Source organism: Schistocerca americana, chromosome 10 (assembly GCF_021461395.2).
Source record: "Schistocerca americana isolate TAMUIC-IGC-003095 chromosome 10, iqSchAmer2.1, whole genome shotgun sequence".
In the NCBI taxonomy this organism is placed as follows: Eukaryota; Metazoa; Arthropoda; class Insecta; order Orthoptera; family Acrididae; genus Schistocerca; species Schistocerca americana.
Window position 1 is genome coordinate 180,217,078 of NC_060128.1, and position 24,444 is coordinate 180,241,521.

The 24,444-nt window shown below is 39.1% G+C and overlaps 1 protein-coding gene across 1 annotated transcript in view; it reads left to right on the plus strand.

Moving 5' to 3' along the window:
- LOC124552366 overlaps nucleotides 1-24,444 on the plus strand; it is a 117,385-nt gene that overhangs the window by 56,989 nt on the left and 35,952 nt on the right. The window contains exons 6-11 of the mRNA XM_047126631.1: nucleotides 2,845-2,985; nucleotides 6,418-6,542; nucleotides 7,149-7,277; nucleotides 13,395-13,563; nucleotides 17,283-17,452; nucleotides 22,975-23,142. Of these exons, the coding sequence (XP_046982587.1) occupies nucleotides 2,845-2,985; nucleotides 6,418-6,542; nucleotides 7,149-7,277; nucleotides 13,395-13,563; nucleotides 17,283-17,452; nucleotides 22,975-23,142 (902 nt within the window). The remainder of the gene's footprint in view (nucleotides 1-2,844; nucleotides 2,986-6,417; nucleotides 6,543-7,148; nucleotides 7,278-13,394; nucleotides 13,564-17,282; nucleotides 17,453-22,974; nucleotides 23,143-24,444) is intronic.

Below are 24,444 nucleotides of genomic sequence, written 5' to 3' on the forward strand. Positions count from 1 at the left end.
ACCAGTTCCTCTTCTCCCCAATTCTATTCAATACCTCCTCATTAGTTATGTGATCTACCCATTTAGTCTTCAGCATTCTTCTGTAGCACCACATTTCGAAAGCTTCTATTCTCTTCTTGTCTAAACTATTTATCGTCCACGTTTCACTTCCATACATGGCTACACTCCATACAAATACTTTCAGAAACGACTTCCTGACACTTAAATCTATACTCGATGTTAACAAATTTTTCATCTTCAGAAACGCTTTCCTTGCCATTCCCAGTCTACATTTTATTTCCTCTCTACTTCGACCATCATCTGTTATTTTGCTCCCCAAATAGCAAAACTCCTTTACTACTTTAAGTGTCTCATTTCCAAATCTAATTCCCTCAGCATCGCCCGACTTAATTCGACTACATTGCATTATCCTCGTTTTGCTTTTGTTGATGTTCATCTTATATTCTCCTTTCAAGACACTGTCCATTCCATTCAACTGCTCTTCCAAGTCCTTTGCTGTCTCTGACAGAATTACAATGTCATCGGCGAACCTCAAAGTTTTTATTTCTTATCCATGGATTTTAATACCTACTCCGAACTTTTCTTTTGTTTCCTTTATTGCTTGCTCAATATACAGATTGAATAACATCAGGGATAGGCTACAACCCTGTCTCACTCCCTTGCCAACCACTGCTTCCCATTCATGCCCCTCGACTCTTATAACTGCCATCTGGTTTCTGTGCAAATTGTAAATAGCCTTTCGCTCCCTGTATTTTACCCCTGCCACCTTCAGAATTTGAAACAGAGTATTCCAATCAACATTGGAACATTAGGCTATTCTAAAATGGGTCCACCTCTCATAAGAACCTTTATTTGGCATTCACATTCATTGGCTTCACCAACTCTCTGCCACTGGTACTGCATGCAGAGTGGCGTGGAAGCTACTAAGGAAAACGAATATCTCGTAAAGAAGGTAAATTTTATATGGGTCAGAGGACACTCTTATGTTAAATACAATGAAATGGTCGATGATTTAGCAAAAACAGCCACCCAAAATGATGCTTTTATTTAAAAACACCTTATTGCCGTCATCCGACATGAGAGTACACTACAGTATATAGAAGAACAAAGTGCCAATAGAAAGACGATTATCAATAATCGATATGCCAGAAGCGAATACTGTGGGAAAAATACTACCAAACATTCCCTCGTAACCCTGGTTCCACACAGTAAACGCGAATAAAAATTTTATAAGTTCCATAATGTGCATGAGGTTTCATTACAAATCATTGCGTAGCCTCTTCACAGAAAATGCAGTTGAGATAATTCTTATTTTGAATATGATGGAATGATACTGTGGGATATCAATCACTTTTTTTAATGTAAAGTGTACGCAAACCAGGAAATTGATTTCGCACAACAGTTAATCAGATCTCATTAACCATTGCCAACCTCTATAGCAACTCTACAACAGTTATAAAACTGGTTGTGTAATTTTTAGATAAATGTAACCTTATTCTGTAAAATTTCAAAATACAGAGATGGCCTTCAGGCCAGAAGTCACAAAAAATAAATAAATAAATAAATAAAAAACATCCCAACCTAATTTTCACCCTCCATTTTTTTTTACTAATAATTTTATTTAGAGTTTTTCCTTATCCCCTTTGATCATTCAAACATTCGTTAAATAGAACGCTCATTTATTTGAACCTTTTGTGCATAGAACTTTGAATTTTTGACAGTCAACTGTATATGGCAACTTGACAATTGTTTAGATATGCATATGTGATTACAGCACATGGAATGGACTTGGTGGTTTGTATGCAATTGTTATTTGCTCTGCATCTGACAGTGACCAAGGAGGTTAAACCAGCTGTAACCAAAGTAAGTATAGGAGCTTTATGTGCACAGATTACATTATTTCTTCAGAATTTCCTTCATTGAAGTGCCACAATTGTTCAGTCTCTTTCATCATGTGGGGGCTGGAAAAGTATTTAATCTCGATTGTGCTCCTTCATGTTATGAGGTTCAGGTAGACATATGTTGAGTACCCATAAGTTTTTCCAGGCACGAAGGAGTGCCTGGTCCCCAGCACGAATCCACCTGGCGGATTTGTGTCGAGGTCCGGTGAACCAGCCAGTATGTGGATGGTTTTTAGGTGGTTTCCAATCTGCCTCGGTGAATGCGGGCTGTTCCCCTTATTCCGCTTCAGTTACACTAGGTCGGCGATTGCTGCGCAAACAAGTTCTCCACCACCATTACTCTACCACACAAACATAGGGGTTACACTCGTCTGGTGTGAGACGTTCCCTGGGGGGGTCCACTGGGGGCCGAACCGCACATTAACCCTGGGTTTGGTGTGGAGCAGCGGAGGGGTGAAGTGGACCGTGGTAGTCATCGTTGGGTTGTGGACCACTGCGGCTGCAGTGGGGACGGAGCCTCTCCGTCGTTTCTAGGTCCCCAGTTAACATATAACATACAACCCATAAGTTGTGTCAATTCAACAATTTCAATTCTGTTGACAACTTTTATATGCTGGATTAACTTGCAATGTTCATGTCATTGATGTGCTGTCTATTATAACAAAGGCCAATTTCAAAAATAATTTTCAACACAAAATACTGTGCAGTCCTGTTAAGAGTCATTTTTGGCTAGATGTCTACTGCAATTATCTCTATTACACTGTCTCTCAATGCATCAGTGTTACTAGATCCAAATTCACCGAATATTATTGACAACGAGTTGGCTAGTTAACAACTTATTCGTGAACAAAACACTATTTTCTAATGTATATAAAGTTAAACAGTTCCACCTAGAAACTAGAACTGGTCCAACAATTATATTTGTATTCTGGTTTTATTGCAGATTTTGACCAGGATGGAAAACCAGATAACATTAGCTTTATGATCAAGAGAATAAAGGTGCATACTTTAGATGCCTTAAAGGATCCAACCTATCGGTTCCCGTTAAATTACGGAGTTGAGAAGTTCCTGGAGCTTTTTTCTGGTGAGTACCAAATCCTTTATTTGCAAACCAAAGAAATATTATTTTGTGAAAAACATGCATACATTACTGGTCTTGACTATCAAGATGAGGCAAAAAGTCTTTCTATGTAAACACATTCAGTGCCCATACAAACACAAATTTCAGAAGTACGACGGTGCAAACTATCAAGGACTAAAGAACACTGCTGCAAGCAACACCATCTTTTAAGCACTATTTTATTTCACCCCAACTGGTTTCTGCCTAGGGCTATCATCAGAGGTCAGAGATTATTTCTTATGTAATGTTTTACAGTTTTATCCTGGAATATAAAAGAATTATGTGGCATACAAACACTTTTACATTGTAAAACTTTTGCAAACCACATAATTGCTTATTCTCTTTCATATTACAGGACAAAAATATAAAAGTTAGTGCAAGAAATCCTTGCTGCCATGGATGTTTTGCCTACACCTGAAGCTAGTTACTAGTTACACGTACAATAATTATTGTTTTTGAAAATTGTCTGATTGCTTCTACCTAACTGACAGTTAAAAAATTTGCAGAGGTCAAAAATATTTACAAATGACCATCAAATTATCCTTTTTATTGAACTTGTAAGCATCCTAATTTACTTGCCTCTTCACCTGTTGCACAAGGGTACTGATTTCTAGTCTGGTGACCCTACAAGGAGGCAAAGTCTACATGGGACTTATTTTCTACTTCTGGTGTCATTATTGTACATCCCACTTCTTGTGTGAAACTTTTTATTATAAGTGATAAATTTTGTTAAAGATCACAAGGTCCTTTAAGAGCTTCAGTTACCTACTTGATAAAATATTGATACTTCTCATTTTTGTGTAATGAATATTTTACTTTTCCTTTCTGATTTACATCATATTCCCCAAGACATTAATGAATGAAAGGTTTCCTTTTTTGTTTTGCTTATTTTTTGGCGTCTCAGCAGGACTCGCACAGCCTGCATCATAATATGAGGTTTACCACTCTGAAGAGCAACATAGACATTGGGTTTAATTCATTGCACATCATCTTAAAGATAAAATTACAGTGGAATCATATGAGAAGTTGACATGCTCTTCCAACAAAAAGATACATAAAAATCGATTTATTCTGAAGGCTTTGAAATAGAGCAGCAAAGAGCGTTTAAGGTTGACCAGGCACTGCAAGGTATGGCTTCTAGCACTGTATCTGTTCATGCACCAAAAAAAATATGTGACTGACATCTCCTTCTTCAACACAGTCGATCAGAGGGGAGCTGACCAGACTAATATGATGTAGTTGCTTCCTGTAACAGCTCGGATTGGATGCGAGGTGCCTCATAGTGTTCGAGAGACTTTTGGAGCATTGACTTTTCTCAAGCCGGAGGTTAGGAAAACCACCATACTCACTTTGGCATAAGGTTTGCCTTTGTATTTGGAGTCTCTTGCCATTTCACACACATTTCACACAAGCAGACATATGTAAAGGCAAAGAATTTGGGCAGAGATGTCAGTCGAGGCGGAAGTACAGAGGCAAAGATGATGATGAATGACAGGTGATGTACGAGGGGCGGCAACTTGAAATTAGCGGAGGTTGAGGCCAGGTGGGTAATGGGAAGGGAGGATATATTGAAGGGCAAGTTCCCATCTCTGGAGTTCTGATAGGTTGGTGTCAGTGGAAAGTATCCAGATAACCCAGACGGTGTAACACTGTGCCAAGATGTGCTGGCCGTGCACCAAGGCATGTATAGCCACAGGGTGATCCTCATTACCAATAAACACTGTCTGCCTGTGTCCATTCATGTGAATGGACAGTTTGTTACTGATCATTCCCACATAGAAGGCTTCACAGTGTAAGCAGGTCAGTTGGTAAATCACGTGCGTGCTTTCACACGTGGCTCTGCCTTTGATCGTGTACACCTTCCGGGTTACAGGACTGGAGTAGGTGGTGGTGGGAGGGTGCATGGAACAGGTTTTACACCGGGGGCAGTTACAAGGGTAGGAGCCAGAGGGTAGGGAAGGTGGTTTGGGGATTTCGTAGAGATGAACCAAGAGGTTACGAAGGTTTGGTGGACGGCGGAAAGACACTCTTGGTGGAGTGGGGAGGATTTCATGAAGGATGGATCTCATTTCAGGGCAGGATTTGAGGAAGTCGTATCCCTGCTGGAGAGCGACATTCAGAGTCTGATCCAGTCCCGGAAAGTATCCTGTCACAAGTGGGCCACTTTTGGTGTTCTTATATATATCCTATTTACAGCACTTTATTATTCAGATAATTTATATAAAGAGTGGCTAAAGAGGTACAGGGTATGGAAACACAACACATTGCCATGCCGAATACAGAGTAAGAAACCTGTTGGTTTTGAAACAGCTTCCACTCATAACAGAATTGATAAATACATGTCCTATATGATTTTCTAGGGGATATTAAACCATTCTTCCTGCAAAATAATGGCATTTTCAGGTAATGACAGTGGGAGTGAATACCAATCACCTACTCTTCTCTCCAAAGCAGACCACAAGGGGTCCATAATATTGAGATCTGGTGACTATGGTGGCCATGGGGGATCCTGTTTGTGGCCAAATATAACAGCTTTGTCTCTGTACAACCCCCGTACATTTTAATTTTTGTTTGAATTAGTAAAGATTCCCAATTTCTTGCTTTATGTCAGGTGGAAGCTTCTTGAATATTTACTAAAAGAGTACATTACTTCATTTTCAACTGTGTATATTTCAGTTCAGCTGAAATACATTTTTATCATCACCAGCAAAAACCATTAAGGAGTAAATATACTGGAGAGTGAGTGTAATGATTCCAGATCCTTAAAAGGGCTTCTTCAAGAGGTACGCCTATATCTTTACAGCAGGAGAAATGACATTCATTATTCCACATTAAAGTTGTCTTTAGCACAAAAAGGGGTACACAATGCTGCAACTAAAATTTTTGATAACATAGATATAAAATGGGCGACAAACAGCAAAATAAAATTTGGAAACAAACTTTAATGTAATGCATAAAAGGTGGTGGGTAGGAATTGCTAGCTCACATTTGTGTATTTTAAAAAACATATAAATGCTCACCATGTAGCCATAGTTACAGATTAACTTGTGATGTGAATGTAAAATGACTCATTTCACGTTATTAAGATTTAGCATGCAAAATGATCCACAGAACATGAAACTAACTAAGTAATAATATTCTCCCTGCTCACTTCTGCTGAATGAGCACTTCAGGTGCACAGTCTTGGAAGATAAGTCCATAAGGCCGAAGGGAGTGAAAATGTACAAAATGAGCCAACATTCATGCCTTGGTTTTCCACAGTGATTAAAGAGTAAAGTATATGTTGCTGAAGAGGTGAATCTGTCAAAAGGGACTCAAGACACATTACAGCTTACATAGCATTCTGTGAGAAAAGGCTCTGCACTTTTATTTATTATGATCCATCGTGTTTCCCAGAGGAGGACTACGATGCCTTCTGCCTGGCCTACATGTTCACCTACCGAGACTTTGAGATGGGCACCTTGGGCCTAGCATGGACAGGTGACCTCAAGAATGCTGGAGGAGTCTGCGAGAAAAATGGAGTAAGAGCAACACAGACATATCAAGACTTTTGTACATTATTATTAATATTGTTACTACTAATAGCTGTGTTGCAGAACTTGAAAATGTGTGTCCCTTCATTCTCTCTCTCTCTCTCTCTCTCTCTCTCTCTCTCTCTCTCTCTCTCTCACACACACACACACACACACACACACACACACACACACTTCCACTATTAAGTTTATGTTAGCTGAATACAGATTTTACTAAATTATATCAGTGTTTCATGGATTCAGTATCATAATCTTTGCTAAGTATCAGAAATGCCAAAGGGATTCACTTTATTCTGCATGAGAGAGCATACCAGAGTGTATGAGATCTTGCCAAAATCTTGTTGATGCCATAAATTGAATCAGAGAATACTGATTAAAAGTTTTCAGAATATTCACCCTTCACTTGGAATGTTATGGTGTAAACATAGTTCATTTTTTTCTGAACTCCTGCTCACATTGTGAGAATGGACCAATTAGTACCTAGATGTATAAAATAAAATCTCTTCCCAATGGCATGATATTAGTTTTCGCTTCATATTATGGGTGTTTAGCAAGAAACTATGCTGCTGTTAAATTAATACAAATAACTTGCAGCACTATCGAGGAAGCATGAAGAGTCTCAACACAGGGATAGTGACACTGCTCAACTATGGCAAACATGTACCACCAGCTGTTTCGCACGTCACCCTCGCTCACGAGATTGGACACAACTTTGGTTCTCCGGTAGGTATTGTATTTTGTTTATTTTTCTTGTGCAACCTGTAATGACTCTGTTAAATGTAAACATTATGACGTCAAATGTCATTGAAAAATCTTATATATAAAAAATCAAATATACAGGAAACAAAACCTTTCAAAAAATTTCTGCAAGAGTATTTCTAAAAATTATTTTCAACTATTTATTTGTTCAGAAAAAATTAATGTGGGAGGAACCTACTTTCAGTAATTTAGGGACTTTTGCCTTGGATACTGATAGCATACTGAACTATAAAACGACTTTTATTGCTCAATTTCATTCAGGAGGGACAGTGAATGCCCATCAATTTAATATTCTGTGATGGCTCTGTTGACTCGGATTAGACAGCAGAGGTGTTACAGCAATTAAAGACTGTGTTAGGATAACTTTTTATCTCCCTTTTCCTTCATCCTTTTCAAAAACTCTTTCATTTTCTTGGAATGAATTCTTTTTCTCTCATCTGACTGAGTACAGTTGTTTTTCCATAATTTTCAATGCCACAGGGTCTGCAGCTGCAATGAATTTATTGAAAGATTTCTCGAAGCCTTCAGCTGCCATTCTCTTTATTTCATGTACAATTGTACAATTTCACCCTTAGGCCATTTTCAAGTATTTTATGGAGGATTTTTTAGTAGTGGATTGTCATGTAAGTCGTTGCTCCTATGACATCATGTTATGCTCATAAAATAAATCCGGTATGTTCACACTATTTTAGTAGCATGTTATTTTCGCACCCAGTATGTTGTACTCTATGGCGCATGTTTGCCAGAAAGAGGGTATTGTCAGAAGTGGCCCAGGAAAGTGAGATGGAACCATTGTTATTTTCTTTATACACAAATGATCTGGTGGTCAGCGTGGGCAACAATCTGTGGTTGTTTGCTAAATAATGCTGTGGTGTTTGGGAAGGTGATGAAGTTGAGTGAGTGTAGGAGGAAACAACATGACTTGGACAAAATTTCTAGTTGGTGTGATGAATGTAAGTTAATTTGGATGAGCAGGAAAAACAATCTCGTAATGTTCATGTACAGCATTAGTAGTGTCATGCTCGACACTCATACCTTTTAAATATTTGGGCATAACGCTGCAATGCAGTATGAAATGGAACGAGCTTATGAGGACTCTGGCAGTGAAGGTGAGTGGTCGACTTTGGTTTAATGAGAGGATTTTGGGAAAGTGTGGTTCATGTGCAAAGGAGACCAGATATAAGATGCTAGTGTGACCTCTTTTTGAGTACTGCTCTTGTGTTTGGGATCTGCACCAGGTCAGGAAAACATCAAAGCAATTCACAGTTTGGTTGCTACCAGTATGTTTGAACAACATGCAAGTACTGTAGAGATGCTTTAGGAACTCAAATGGGAATACCAGGAGGGAAGGTGATGTTCTTTTTGATGAACACTATTGAGAAGATTTAGAGAACTGGCATTTGAAATTGACTGCAAAATGATACTACTGTTACCAACATTATTTTGCCTAAGGACCACGAAAAAGGGCTCATGTGGAGACACATAGTAGTTTTCCCCTCATTCTACAGGAGTCGTTCAGTAACTAATGCCCCACATTTTTTCCTCATAACATATTTATTGTTAAGAGTCAGAATTTGATGATACTATGCATCAATATGTCTTTTCTATGTCCTATTTTTCTACATAGTCTCTGTCACGTTCCATGGCCATACGACAATGTTGTGGAATAGCATGTATTCCCTGCTACTTGTCCTGTAGGCGTAGAGCCATGTCTTCACTGCTCGACTGACACTCTCATCATCTTCAAAGTGTGTTCCCCGTAGAGAATCTTTAAGTGGCGCAAAGAGATGGAAGTCCGAGGGTGCCAGGTCTGGAGTGTAGGGCAGATGAGGCAATGACATCCAGCCCAGCACGGCTGATCGTGGAGCTCTGTTTCTGCATTTCCTGAGGCTGTAACTTTCTTTACCCATCGCTCAACTGTACTCCTAACAACTGCAGCGTAACCATCCACTGCACACAAATGTTTATGGATGTTCACCACGGTTTCTTTTTCTGCACACAAGAATTCAATAACAGCACTCTGCTTGTAGCGTGACTTGTATGAAGACGCCATTTTGACACTGTACTACAGCTCTGCTACATCTGCCAGAACAGTTCAAAACTTTATGAATTCACAGAACAAACATCAAATGCGAAGCACCAACTAGGACATTTGTCTATGTATATTAATGGCCTTAAAAAATGTAGGGCATTACTTTTTGAATGGCCCTCTTATTTGCAAGTGGAACAGGAAAGAAAATAACTAGTAGCGGTACAGGGTACCCTCCGTCAAGCACTGTATCGTGGCTTGTAGAGTGTGTTGCACTAGGGAGCCCTTACACATCCTCCACACAGTCACCATGCAGTTCCCATATTTTTTGAATCCTGAAGAGACATTTGTGGCAGTCGATTTGCTTCAGGTGAAGTGGTGCATGCCTGGCTACAATCGTGGTTATGTAGGCAAGTTCAAACATTTTTCCTTGAAGGCATTTATAATATTGTATTAATATTTATGGTGATTACTTTTGAAAACATAAACAGTTTCCTTACTTTTTTCCATTTGTCTTGTTTTCATTTGACTGCAACTTGCATTTTGTTTTTTCAAATGATATTTAGAGAAGTACAATTTCTGCTGTTTTCTTCAAGAGTTTCTGTGCTGTTTGAATGTCCTGACATAGATCTGCCAAGTCACCTGAAAAAGATAAGCAGTCTGTCCTAATATTGGTTGTTCCTAATTTGCTTGGTTTGGCAGTTTTAAGCTCTTATTTTAGTTTCTGCCATTCTTGGATTATTTTTTCAAAGATGTAGTTGAAAAGTGGTGGAGAGAGTGCGTCACCTTGTCTCTCTCCTGCTTTAATTTTAAAATACTCAGAAAATTCTCCTCTTTATTTTGTCTTAGATTTTATACTGTTTAGTGTTTCACTAATAATGACAGTGTTTTTTGTGCTCGGTCTTTGTTATTTCAGGACTTGGAAGAGGGACCTGTGGTCCACTGACTCCTAACCCTTTTTCAATACTATGAAAATACAAACCAATTTCTTATTGTAAATTTTTTGATACCTGATAACTAGTTTCAAAACTCAAATACATTGTGGGCAACATATTTTTGGTCCAAAACAACTTGATATTCACCAACTGTACATTCAAGTTGTTGTTGTCCTCAGTCCAGGAGAGACTGCATTAGATTTTTGTGTCTGACAGGAATAAGAGAAATCTGTCTATAATTATTAACATCCATTCTGTCTCCCTTTTTATGTAGTGGATGTATAAATGCAATTTTCCAGTCATCCAATTTTTTTTTTCAGTTTGTTTTACATGAGCAGTGTAATTTCTTTTAAGATGAAAGCACGTGATTTCCATAGTTCTCCAATAATTCTGTTTTCACCAAATGCTAAGTTATTTTTTAACCTTTTAATTTGTCTAACCATTTCCTGTTCTTTTGATGTTTGTAGATGTGTAGTGCTCTGTAAAGCAGAGTACAATGCTGGTGCAGGAACTAGTGTTTTGGAGCACACTGTTTAGTGCATTGTTGTTAAAGATGTAGCTCCACAACTTATGTTTCCTATTTTTTCCCACGTTGACCTAATGACATTGTCAATTACGGTTGCAGTGGGCACAGGACATTTGATATTGGACTGTGGATTAATGGAGTTATGTCGCCTGGTCAGACAAACTGTGTTTCTTGTCACACCACGTCAATGGTCGCATCTGGATAAACTGTCATTCAGGCAAATGGCTGCTCAAAAAGTGCACCACGCCACGAGTGCAGGCTGTTAGAGGCAGTGTTAATATAGGGGACACTCACCTGAGCTTTTGTGGTGAAAACTGAAAGCACCGTGGCAGTTGTGGACTATGTGAACATTATTGTGGAACACCCGCATCCCTTCACGCTCGATGTCTTCTCTGATGACGGTAACATGTTCCAGTAGAATAACTGTCTGTGTCAAAGGCCAGAATTGTGCTACTGTTGCTTGAGACACACTAATGAATTCACTTCGATGTCTCAGTTGCCAAATTCGCCTGATATGAATATGATGGAGCAGACCTGAGATGCTGCTGAGTGCCAACTCCACACCCACATTTCACTAGATCAAAATTTAGAGGAATTTTGTGACCTGCGTGTAGATATTTGGTGTGACACACATCTAGAAACCTACCGAGGATTTGTTCAATCCATACCACACAAAATTGCTGCCATATTGCCTCCCAACCGACACACTGTTAAGTAGGTGGTCATGTTGTTTTGGCTCACAGGTGTATAATTCCACTGCAGTGATAACAATAAAATAATATGTAGTTGCAGGATCTCTGTCTGTCAGTACTCCCTCGTTGATCTCTCTCGGTCTGGAAGTACTTTTACTGTGAACACTGTTGCCTGGCTTTCACACCTCAGTATCTTCTAAATTATTTGCAAGTTTTACATGAAGAAATAACTCATACTCTGTGGACATGTAACTTTCAGTCCCTGTGATCAGTAGGAAAAAATGACAATGTGGCACATTTGAGAACATTAACTGCTAGTTGAGGTGGTAAAAAGTGTTAATAGATGACCAGCAATATTTTCATACATTTCTTACCACTTCCAATTGCCCCAATGAAGTCTAAGTGCTTTCATAAAAGTGAGAACATTACCATTCTATTCTTAATGATCATGCAATCTGTAGCAGTGTTCCTCCACTTTCAAATGTCTCAATGCTTATGACATCTTATTTCCTGAACAATATGTGTTGTATAATGAAATAATTTTGGAGGTACAATAAGTGATATATGTAGATAAAGTACGCAAAGTGCGTTGTAAATAGACGTAATACTAAAAAAAAATAATAAATTACAATGGCAGGCGTCTAAAGTAGTTTGATTGCAAGAACAATGAGAATGTAATAAGTTAAACTTTTTTTCTTTCATCAGTTTGTTTGGAGGCAGGAGGGGGCATGGGGTGGGGGGAGTGTTAGCAAGAAAAAATTTTGTAAAGATAAGAAATCATATGTAAACTTTGTTTGAAGAAGGTCATATATTGTATGAATGAAGTCCGCGTACATTTGCGCACTGTCAGTCATGCTACTTCGAGACAAACACAGAGTTTCTAACTGTAATATTTGTCTTATTGTGTTAAACTTGTAACATAAGTTTATACCTCTTAATAAGTAGATTATGACAGCTCTTTAAATTTGATCAGTAACTAAGCCAAGTAATGAAAATTGAATATTTGTTCCCTATATCCTGCTACTGGCACTGGAGGGATAGTACTTTAGTAATCTAAATACTTATGTATGGGGAAAATTATACATTATTAACAGATGTCTCAGATTGCATTCCAATTGTTCACACACACCCGCCAGGTTAGCTGAGGGTGTTAATCGCCACTTCTGTGGCACGGGGATGCTAATCTGACCCGGATCGAGTGTACTTTACAGTTTAATGACAAGTGCTTGTGAGCTGGCCATTCCGACTGTGGTTTTTTGGTGGTTTCCCCACATCCTACAAGGTGAATACTGAGCTAATACTTGTGTCCCATCTCAGACACATGCTATGTAAATATTTAGAAAATGTTTTCACACTTGAACAAGTGATTTGCTCTAGATGCAGGTGGAGTACACCAGTCAGGTGGAGTACACACATTCCATTCTGGGAGATGAATATGAGAGTAATGACTTTAGATGTTTAGTCTCCTTAAGTCCATAATCAGCAGCAGCAGCAGTGTTTGTGTAATATTTTCTCAAATAAATAAGAGACACAGAATTGGTATCTTCCGAGTTAGATGTAGGAAATGCCCAAATAATCAAAGCAGGGCGTGCCAAATGAATATCACGTGGTCTCGTCTCATTTATCTGACCTACAAAATGAGTCAGTTCATCTCACTGTTGTAAAAATCACAACCGATCTCATGTACAAATGATATTGAAGGTAGCTACCGTGGAACTGCCGATCGACAAATACTTCTAGGCTGCCACGTGTATAGTTGCATTACACATTTTTGCTGCTAACATGAGTAATGTTTGGTCTTTTTGTCTTAATACAACATAACAGTGAAGTCACAGTGTAAAAGCTGTGATATTAGGAATTGTACAGCTGTCGCACTGAAAGCTGCTCTGTTTGTTCCAGCACGATCCAGACTCGTGTACTCCCGGAGGCGAGGATGGCAACTACATAATGTTCGCGAGGGCGACTTCGGGTGACAAGAAGAACAACAACAAGTTCTCACCCTGCAGCATCAGCAGCATCAACCCTGTGCTCAACACCAAGGCCCGCAGCCCCAAGGGCTGCTTCACAGGTCTGCCTGTCAATCTTTTTCTGTCTGTCTCAGTAAGATATAATGTTTGCTGTCATAAATGTGCACCACTGTGTTATTATTATTATTATTATTATTAGCAAACTGTTTTTACAATATGTACGAGGGCAGAATCAACAAAGACTGAAACTGATTTTTTCTCACAGATATTTGTTACTCTATTTCATTGTTTACATGATCTTTTTCAAAGTACTCCCCTCCTACTTCAATGCACTTTTCATAGTGGCTCTCCCAGTCCTCAAAACACATGGTGTAGGACATTGTCAGGCTCTCAGGAATTGCCTTACTTCTCTTGAGCATTGCTTCAGAGTCCTCAAATCAAATCCCACAAAACTTTTCCTTTATTGATGGTGATAAAAAAAAATCACAGGGTGCAAAACTGGTGCTATAAGGTAGGTGTAGTATATGGGTAGTGTCGAATTGGGCCAAAAACTGCACGGCTCAGTTTGCGACATGAGGCCGTGCATTGTCATGATGATGTTGCCACACATTCTGAGAAAGTTCTAGATGTTTCCTTGCAGTTTGCTTCAGTTTAGGTCCTACTGATGTGTAGTTTGCTGCTGTAACAGTAGTGTGAGGAGGAACTGCCTGCTGATAAGTCATTCCATGACAGTCAAAAAATTACATCACCATCACTCTCCCTGCAGATGGAACAGCTTTCGCCTTCTTTGGTGTTTCCACACTGTCCTGCCATGTTTCCCTTCTGGATCAAAGTGATGCAGCCATGACTAATTAACAGTTGTAACTGATTCCAGAAATGCATTCTTTCCATTAGCAAAGAGATGTAGCATCTCATCACTTGTCTCCATTTGCACTATCTTTTGTTCGGTAGTCAACAGATGTGGCACCCAACAGGTACAAAGATGGGTCATATGGAGATGCTCACGCATAAAGACACTGCCATATGAAATTCTCACCTCTTCACTGATGTTATATAATGTTATACGTTGATTCTCACGGATAATCACAGCAGCTGTGTCGATGTTGACTTCAGTCACTGTTGAATGCAAAACACCACGCTCACTGTGAACACAGACAAGCCTGCCTTGCAGCCGAACAGGACAACTTTTTGGACTCAACTGTCCTCAGCATACCAGGTGACGAAACCTCGGCATACCACTTTACACCTGAGACCAAGCAACAATCACACCAGTTCATATCTTTCTGAACAGCATGGCGGCAAACTGGTATGACATAGGCATACAAAAACTGCCATAGCGTCTACAAAAATACATCGACAGAAATGGTGATTATGTCAAAAAATAGCTAAATGTTCAAGCTGTAAACTGATGTAAACCAATGTAGAAATAATCAGGTCTGTGTTCTTATAAAAAAATAGGAGACTTTACTTTTTGGATTACTCTCATAGCAAGTGAGAAATGTACTGGGACAAATAAATATATAAAATATTAGCAAATTGTTGTGACTTAGGGCTGTCTGATAAATCTGCCTGTAGTTCCAATTTACAGTTTGAAACACAGAGGAAATAAATAGATACACTGAATTGACAGACGGAAAATGGAAATGAAGATCCATGCTTCTTGACAGAGCATGGGGGAACAATGCGGGAAACCCGCGTGCCGTACTACACGAGGTCCTAATGGAGGTGGTTTGCCGTTGCCTTCCTCCGACCATAATGGGGATGGATGACGACAATGACACAACAACACCCAGTCATCTTGGGGCAAGTGGAAAATCCCTGACCCCGCGGAATCAAACCTGGGACCTCATGCTGTGGACGAATTGACAGATACACTGACAAACAACACATATTTAAATGATACATGTAAACTGGGTGATAATTTAAGGGAACTGGGGATGTCAGCAGACATTTGGAGGTCAACACACAAAACTATGGTACTCACAGCAACGAGAATTCAATTCACAGGAACTGCAGTCTAAAAATAAAAATACTGTATTATTGCTGGCAATAATATTATTGAGACAAAGTGTGTAGTACAGCCGATAGACACACATAAAGGTAAAATGGACACATTACCTAATTTTTTAAGTAATTGTTTCTTTCTTAGGGAGGGGAGAGAAATAGATTGTGTAACCTATCTCTTAATTTCACTGCACTGAAAAAATGTAATTAAAAACGCTTAGCAAACCTCACTAAGATCTGTTGTGATCTGGCTTGTGTCATTTGCTCAGTGCCTTAAGAATAAATAAAACACAAATATTGAAGTTTTCGTGAATGTAAGTTCAAATTATCTTACAGTGGTTTTACTCATCTTGTGTTCATTGTCTATTCTACTCATTCCTGTTGTAGCTGCAGATTTATCTCAAGGCATGATGTCCTGCTTGCATAATCAATTCCACACATACAAATAAATAAAATGCTGCAGATTTTTTCCTCTTAACTTTCCACATTTTATGAACAAATGTCTCTGCTAATAATATTGAAACAACATGTGGTGCATAATATCACACACTGCACAAACATACTAAGTAATATAATATGACTCCCGCCAAAACTTTGATGACTAGAGACAATATTCGCAACATTAAGAAATACGGCTCATTCTATTGTAAATTCTTTTGGTTTTCTGTGAATGTTACAATAATCAATAATTACCACAATACTAATAGCAAATGTAATTTTTGCAATAAAAATTTCAAAAAAAGTTGATTATAAAAAATTGGTCAAGTGTGAGTAGGACTCTCACAGTGAGGTTCTAAAAGGTTCATCCCTCCTGGGAATCGAGAAGCGAACTGATATTTACTTAATACCAACATTGATACTGGCAAGTTATCGGTCCCAGGGATTGCAAGACTGTATCAAAATCTCTAAGTTGTTCCACAGACTAAGCTGGACAGACAAAAAGAATTGAACAGGGAACTTCAGTTTACATATGTAGAGAGAGGATTCTTTTTTTTAAAAAAAAAAAAACGGGTGATGGAATGCAGTGTATGTTCTAATGGCAAAAATGTATTTTTTCTCATGATATACTTACAGATTAACAATGGTATGGTTTTTTTCCCTTTACTTGCACTGTGAAACCATGCTTCTTGTCAAATTTCATGATTCTAAGAATCAACAGGAAGTACCCTATAGTTTCTGATGGGTGAATTTTTGAGTATCAATATATGTGACATAAATGGCCAGATCTTTTGATTGCTTTTACTTAGAAGCTTAAAATTTTTGCACTGCCAAGGGACCTTAAACCTCAGTATATAACATAAATATGATATGACTGGCTGTTTCTGAAGAAACACAGACAGACAGATGGACAACAAACTGATCCTATGAGGGTTCTGTTTTTGCAGATTGAGGCAAGAACCCTAAAAATGATAAAATTTGCAAATTATTCTTGGAGGACTGGTGCACAGATGCATGCGAGTTTTAGATTGATCATACATGTGAATACTTGGCCAATAGCAATAGTTCCACTCCTGGCCAAAATAGTAGAATACATCATAGTAGGCACAGCTCTCTCAAACCCCAGGATCAGAGGGAGCCACCTGCAGGAAGGCAGGAGTCATATGGGGAACAACAAATTTACTTGGCCTTATAAATAGGATACTGTACAAAAAAACATGCTTTAGTTTTTCCCTGTATGTGCTACTGTCCATCAGAATAGCATCTGTTTTCTTTTTAAATAACTCTTTCACTCTTTTCCTTTAGTTCTGTTTATTTAATAACAAATCGGACAATAGATGCAAACATGTAGCAAAACGACTTAATGTGACGCACACAGAGCCGCAGAAGTCGCTGTGTGGCAACGGCGTGGTGGAGCCGGGCGAGCAGTGCGACTGCGGCTGGGGCGAGGACTGCCGCGACCCGTGCTGCTACCCACAGACGAGCGTACCGCGCGAGGATGCGCCGCCCTGCAGGCTCACCCCGCGCAGCGCCTGCAGCCCCTCGCAGGTCAGTGGCTCGACACAGTGTGCTGCACCGCGGGGGATCGCTGTATTGAAGCGGCAGCTGGACTGTCGCGCACCGAAGTCACTCCTTACTACTTTAGGACTGGAACGGTAAAACTTTTAGAAAATAACAGTCAAAACTAAACTTTTTATTTCACTGAACACTTATTCTCAATTACAAATGATTGATACACACATATGATATTTTTCTTCTCATTTGCTAAGCAGTCTGTCTATTTTTTATCTTCAAAAACTCTCACAGTATCCCGAGAGCTCCAAAGACTTTAGGACTGGAACGGTAAAACTTTTAGAAAATAACAGTCAAATCAAAACTTTTTATTTCACTGAACACTTATTCTCAATTACAAATGATTAATACACACATATGATATTTTTCTTCTCATTTCCTAAGCAGTCTGTCTATTTTTTATCTTCAAAAACTCTCACAGTATCCCGAGAGCTCCAAAGACTTTAGGACTGGAACGGTAAAACTTTTAGAAAATAACAGTCAAATCAAAACTTTTTATTTCACTGAAAACTTATTCTCAATTACAAATGATTAATACACACATATGATATTTTTCTTCTCATTTGCTAAGCAGTCTGTCTATTTTTTATCTTCAAAAACGCTCACAGTATCCCGAGAGCTCCAAAGGCTTTAGGACTGGAACGGTAAAACTTTTAGAAAATAACAGTCAAATCAAAACTTTTTATTTCACTGAACACTTATTCTCAATTACAAATGATTAATACACACATATGATATTTTTCTTCTCATTTCCTAAGCAGTCTGTCTATTTTTTATCTTCAAAAACTCTCACAGTATCCCAAGAGCTCCAAAGATTTTTAGGACTGGAACGGTAAAACTTTTAGAAAATAACAGTCAAATCAAAACTTTTTATTTCACTGAAAACTTATTCTCAATTACAAATGATTAATACACACATATGATATTTTTCTTCTCATTTCCTAAGCAGTCTGTCTATTTTTTATCTTCAAAAACTCTCACAGTATCCCGAGAGCTCCAAAGGCTTTAGGACTGGAACGGTAAAACTTTTAGAAAATAACAGTCAAATCAAAACTTTTTATTTCACTGAACACTTATTCTCAATTACAAATGATTAATACACACATATGATATTTTTCTTCTCATTTGCTAAGCAGTCTGTCTATTTTTTATCTTCAAAAACTCTCACAGTATCCCGAGAGCTCCAAAGACTTTAGGACTGGAACGGTAAAACTTTTAGAAAATAACAGTCAAATCAAAACTTTTTATTTCACTGAAAACTTATTCTCAATTACAAATGATTAATACACACATATGATATTTTTCTTCTCATTTGCTAAGCAGTCTGTCTATTTTTTATCTTCAAAAACTCTCACAGTATCCCGAGAGCTCCAAAGACTTTAGGACTGGAACGGTAAAACTTTTAGAAAATAACAGTCAAATCAAAACTTTTTATTTCACTGAAAACTTATTCTCAATTACAAATGATTAATACACACATATGATATTTTTCTTCTCATTTGCTAAGCAGTCTGTCTATTTTTTATCTTCAAAAACTCTCACAGTATCCCGAGAGCTCCAAAGACACAGTTATCTTACTATTATAATCTTTCATCGGGCTTAAATGACATAGTTTGAAAATTGTAATCCGATTCCAAGTAATTGGCATTTGTTAGCTAGTGGGCTGCACTACTTCTGTAACAAATACACCATGTGACGTGTGTGTGTGTGTGTGTGTGTGTGTGTGTGTGTGTGTGTGTGTGTGTGTGTGAGAGAGAGAGAGAGAGAGAGAGAGAGAGGGGTGGGGGGGTTGGTTTTAAGCCGGAGGTCTCCCTGAGTGAGGTCCATCTTAAACGTGTTCTCAGCCTTCCAAAAATGATTTTTGCCAGCAAAAAATGTGTTCTCTTGATAAGGAATGTTCCCATTAGCCTGTTTCAACTTTTCAAACGGTAACATTGGCAGATTCCCAAAGTTTAACATAAAACTTGATTGCATCACATCACTGTAAATTCAGCTCTTCCATTTGCATAACACATAACAAAAATGCATCTTCACTGATGGCACTCTCAAAAATCACATAATGGCTGTATGGAGCTAAAACTCGGACTGTGCATATGGAAGGGATAACAGTCTAGTCCACACAGGTAGAAGACCTGTTGCCATATCACTCATAGTGTAGCCAGTCTCATTATTTGCTCTCTCTCTCTCTCTCTCTCTCTCACACACACATACACACACACACACACACACACACACACACACACACACACACACACGTCACACAAAATCTTTCCTATGTTCATAAAAATATTAGCTGCCTTAGAGCTTTCTGAAGCACTCTTATAGAAAACATGCAGTTTCCATTGACAAGTCTGAGTAAGAGAGAACGGGGTTATTACCTTCACTTGTAGAACAAAGCTTAACAGTTATTAAGTCAGAAATGACCACTGTTCAGTGAAAGTACACTCAAAATTTTATTATTTTCACTTGTACGACAGGCCCATAATTTCAGGTGTAAGGATGTGAATCTTTTAATGTTCCCAAAATAAAATTCACTGATTCCCCTTATAAATTTTTCTCTGGTAAGTACTGTCCAATTGATGTTTATTGTCCTTAAGCTCCATGGATAAATTCCTCTCTGGGCAGTATACAATACATATATTATCAGTGAAGTACTCACCTCATCTGCCATCAACCGACCCCAAACAGACACTAAACATTTTCATTACATCAATTACAAATTTCAATTATTTTTTTGTTATTGTAACAAAGTGCAACAAGGGTCTGGACAGTGTAGATCACACCTTTTTGCCACTGCCAGCCATCAGTTGAAACCTGATGGCGACGTGCACCGCAGAGTGCTGCATCCGAGGGTGGATGTGATGTCACCCTGTCACAGTCTCGTGAACTCCACACAAAACAGGATACGAACAAAACTGTGCAAATATGTGGAAATAAATCTAACACAAAGACACTGGAATAAAATTTTGTTAATATACTGATGGGGGAAAAAAATCATCGCAACATCGAGAGGATGTTGTGAGACATAAACGAAAATTGGTAGGCATGTTTCTACATCTGAGAGATTATGTCTGCTCAAATTTTGTATCAGTCGCGTGAGAGTGGCACTATTAGCAGCTTTATAGGGATGTAAATCAGGTTTGCTGTAAATACACATTGTAACAGTCATGTGCATTAACCCTTTAACTGCTCTGGACGTGTTTCTGCACGCGCCTTTGTACCTGTCCCTGTGTGCTCTGAATGTGTTTACGCGTGCCAGCACTCCTCCTACCTGGTACTCTGAACATGTCTATGTGTAGACTTGTTCAGAGTATCAGGTAGACCGAGTGAGGTGGCGCAGTGGTTAGACACTGGACTCGCATTCGGGAGGACGACGGTTCAATCCTGCGTCCGGCCATCCTGATTTAGGTTTTCCGTGATTTCCCTAAATCACTCCAGGCAAATGCCGGGATGGTTCCTTTCAAAGGGCACGGCCGACTTCCTTCCCCGTCCTTCCCTAATCCGATGAGACCGATGACCACACTGTCTGGTCTCCTTCCCCAAACAACCCAACCCCAGTATCAGGTAGAAGGACTGCTGGTGTGCATAAACATGTTCAGAGCACACAGGGACAGGTACAAAAGCACGTGCATTAACACCTCCAGAGCAGTTAAAGGGTTAATCACCTCACAGACTGGACATGATGAGTTGATGTCAGTTGAGAATGCCTTGAAGGCAACAAAGAAGCCATTATTAACACCTCAATAAGTTTGAACAAGGTTGTGTAACAGGGCTACAAGGAGTTGGATGTTCCTTCTGTGATACTGCAGGAAGACTTGGCAGGAATGTAACCATTGTACATGATTGCTGGCAGCAATGGTCACAAGAATGTACGATCACAAGACGACTTGGCCCCATATGGCCACGTGGCACTACCGAGGGGGGAGACCGCCACATTCAGCATACGGCTCTGCCGCATCATACTGCATATGCAGCAGCAATCTGAACTGCAGCTGGGACCGTAGTGACACAACAAACTCTTACAGATTGGTCACTTCGAGGACTTCTGAGCCAGGTGCCCTTTAATGTGCATTCTATGACCCCACACCACTACCATTTGTGCCTTCAGTGGTGTCAGGCGAGAGCTCATTGGAGGGCAGGTCTGTTGTGTTTTCTGATGAAACTCTGTTCTGCCTCAGCACCAGTGATGGCACGTGTGTTGGTTAGGAGGGGGCCAACTGAGGGCCTGCAACCAGCCTGTCTGCATGCTAGGTATACTGGAACTACACATGTAGTTTTGGTCTGGGGTGTGATTTTGTATGACAGTAGGAGCATTCTTGTGGTTATCTCACACACCCTTACTGCAAGTTTGTACGTCAGTCTGGTAATTCAATTTGTCACGCTGTTATTCGCGAAGAACATTCCAGGTGATGTTTTCCGAGCCATTGTGTGGCAGAAGTGGCATTGCAGTGGGAACTTGCGTAGTTTGAAATGTTACAATCGTGGACGGTAACACTGATGTCATTCCAGACGACATTAGCTCACGTGCTGCTGTTGTAACCCAACGTGATCTACAGTGTGCTCACATGTTGCCTTGGTCTGCTCGATCACCAGATGTGTCTCCAATTGATAAGACATAATTGGATGACAAACCCAGCATTGTCCACAAGTAGCGTTAACCGTCCCTGTATTGACTGACCGAGTGCAAGAAGCGTGGATCTCCATCGGACAAGCTGACATCCGGCATCTGTACAACACAATGCGTGCATGGTTGCATGCTTGCATTCAGCTTGCACTGATTATTAATGCATCAGCATTTCACATTTGGAATGGCTTATGTCGTGATTACATTAACCTCTGTTCTTGCAATGTTAATTACTTAAATATGTTACCTGGACAAATGTATTTCCTAAATTTCATTATTCTACATTAATTATTTTTTGGTGACACAGTTTTTTTTTGTGTTTGTGTATTTACCTGCTGCTGCTCAGGAGGGAATGATGTTAGTGTTGCTGTTCGTGTTTGTAACATTTAAACCTACGCGAATTGTACTGGCATTGTTGGTTCCCACTGCAACACGACTTCTGCCTCACAAAGCATTCTACCAGTCAGAGGTTAAATAGGGAATTTTTCTGGACCTAAAAAATTTTACCTAGTTCAGGAAAATATGTAACTCTGACCTTAATTAAAATTAAGAGCAGATTTTTATCATGTTTAGAAACACTGGAGAGATTTATATTGCACTTGAATTTCATATTTTTAAAAGATTTTTTAGGACACATAGATTTTAAAGCAATTTATTATTACCACAGGGAGTGGAATGCTGTAGTTGCTGTCCTCAAAATCGCATTTTCAGCTTCGGAACGTATATGTCAGATTTATATCACATTATAGCATAGTTAAGTGTTTCTGTCCAGAGACTATATAACATCGTAATGTGGTCAGCAAAAAGCACTACAGCTAGTTTATTGTATCCACAATTATTAATTATCAGTGCCCACCTCACTTGACTTTTCCAGGGTCCATGCTGCACGACCGACTGCCAGATCAAGTTCGGAGACAAGTGCCGAGACGACAACGGCTGCCGGGACGCGAGCTTCTGCAGCGGTCGCAATGCCATGTGCCCACCATCCCTCAACAAACCCAACAAGACTGTCTGCAATGAGGAATTTGTGTGCTTCATGGGGGTACGTTTCACGTACTGTCATAATAATTATTAATACGACTGTAAATTATAATACAGCTATCGTGCTTCTGCAGTAGTATACATTTTTAGGCTATGCATATATATATGACTAATGAACCTGGCAATGCTTTACAATTGCTAAATATGTATGGCAATTGCATATAATTCATGTACTCCTCCCCCTTCCCCCTCTGTCAATCACCTCCTTTCCCCTGCTCTCTCTCTGTTCATCTTTTTCTTCCTTCATGCTATGCCTACTCCCCCACCCCCACCCCTCCTCTCTGTACATTTCCTCCCCCCACCCCTTGGTTATCCTGAGCCTTTTTTATTATGATAGACTATGAAACCTTGATCTGGCACTGAAATCACTCAAAATAAATGGGTAAATAGGTTATGATAATTGGTATATGGTGTATGAGAGACCTCTCTTGCTGCTGTATCTGTAAGGATAGTAGTTTCAATGACAGTGTTTTGCATAGTTTTAATCTGCAAATTATAGGATTACAAAGTTTCAGTTATTCAGATTTCATACTAGAAATTATAATCATAAGCCATGAAAACAATGTTCCTGTTTTGTGTTAAAACCAAGTATGAAGAAGAACACAAAAAATGTATAGTTGGATATACAAGTTTTGTTTAAAATTATACATAAGGAGAAAAAATATATGTGGGAGAAACAATTCCATAACAGTTTAAATGCCTTGCTACCATATTTAATACTGACTGCAAAAATGTGGCCAATGTCTCTATGAATGGAGTGTTGCACAAAAATTTGAAGTAAGTTCGTCAACAACTTTTCAAGATTTTTGGTAATAACCTTTCCCTATTATACAGGGTGAGTCACTAACTGTTGCCACTAAGAATAACTCCAAAGGTATGACAGGAACTGAAAAGTTTGTGGGACGAAAGTTGCATGGGACAATAGGAGCCACAATATGACGTTGGTTTTTTGTTGCTAGGTGGGGCCACTTCAGAGATATGAAGGTCAACTTTGTTTTCTTTTTTTTTTTTAAATGGGATGCTGTAGTTTGGTACTTACTTTCTGTTAGCGGCTATCGAGATGAATCCAATGACGTGCAGCAGTAAGATATTTGAAGGTCATAAAGGTGGCTTAAACGTCCATTTACAGAAGGTGTTCGAAGTGATGAGCATTGGTATCAGTGCAGTGCTGCAATCTCCTTATCATGGATTGAGTGGTATTCCTTATCACATCGGCACCTATTGACGTACATGCTCTTTCAATTCTCTCTCGCATATCTTCAGGTGTACTTGGAACATCTTTATAAACAATGTCTTTTATGAA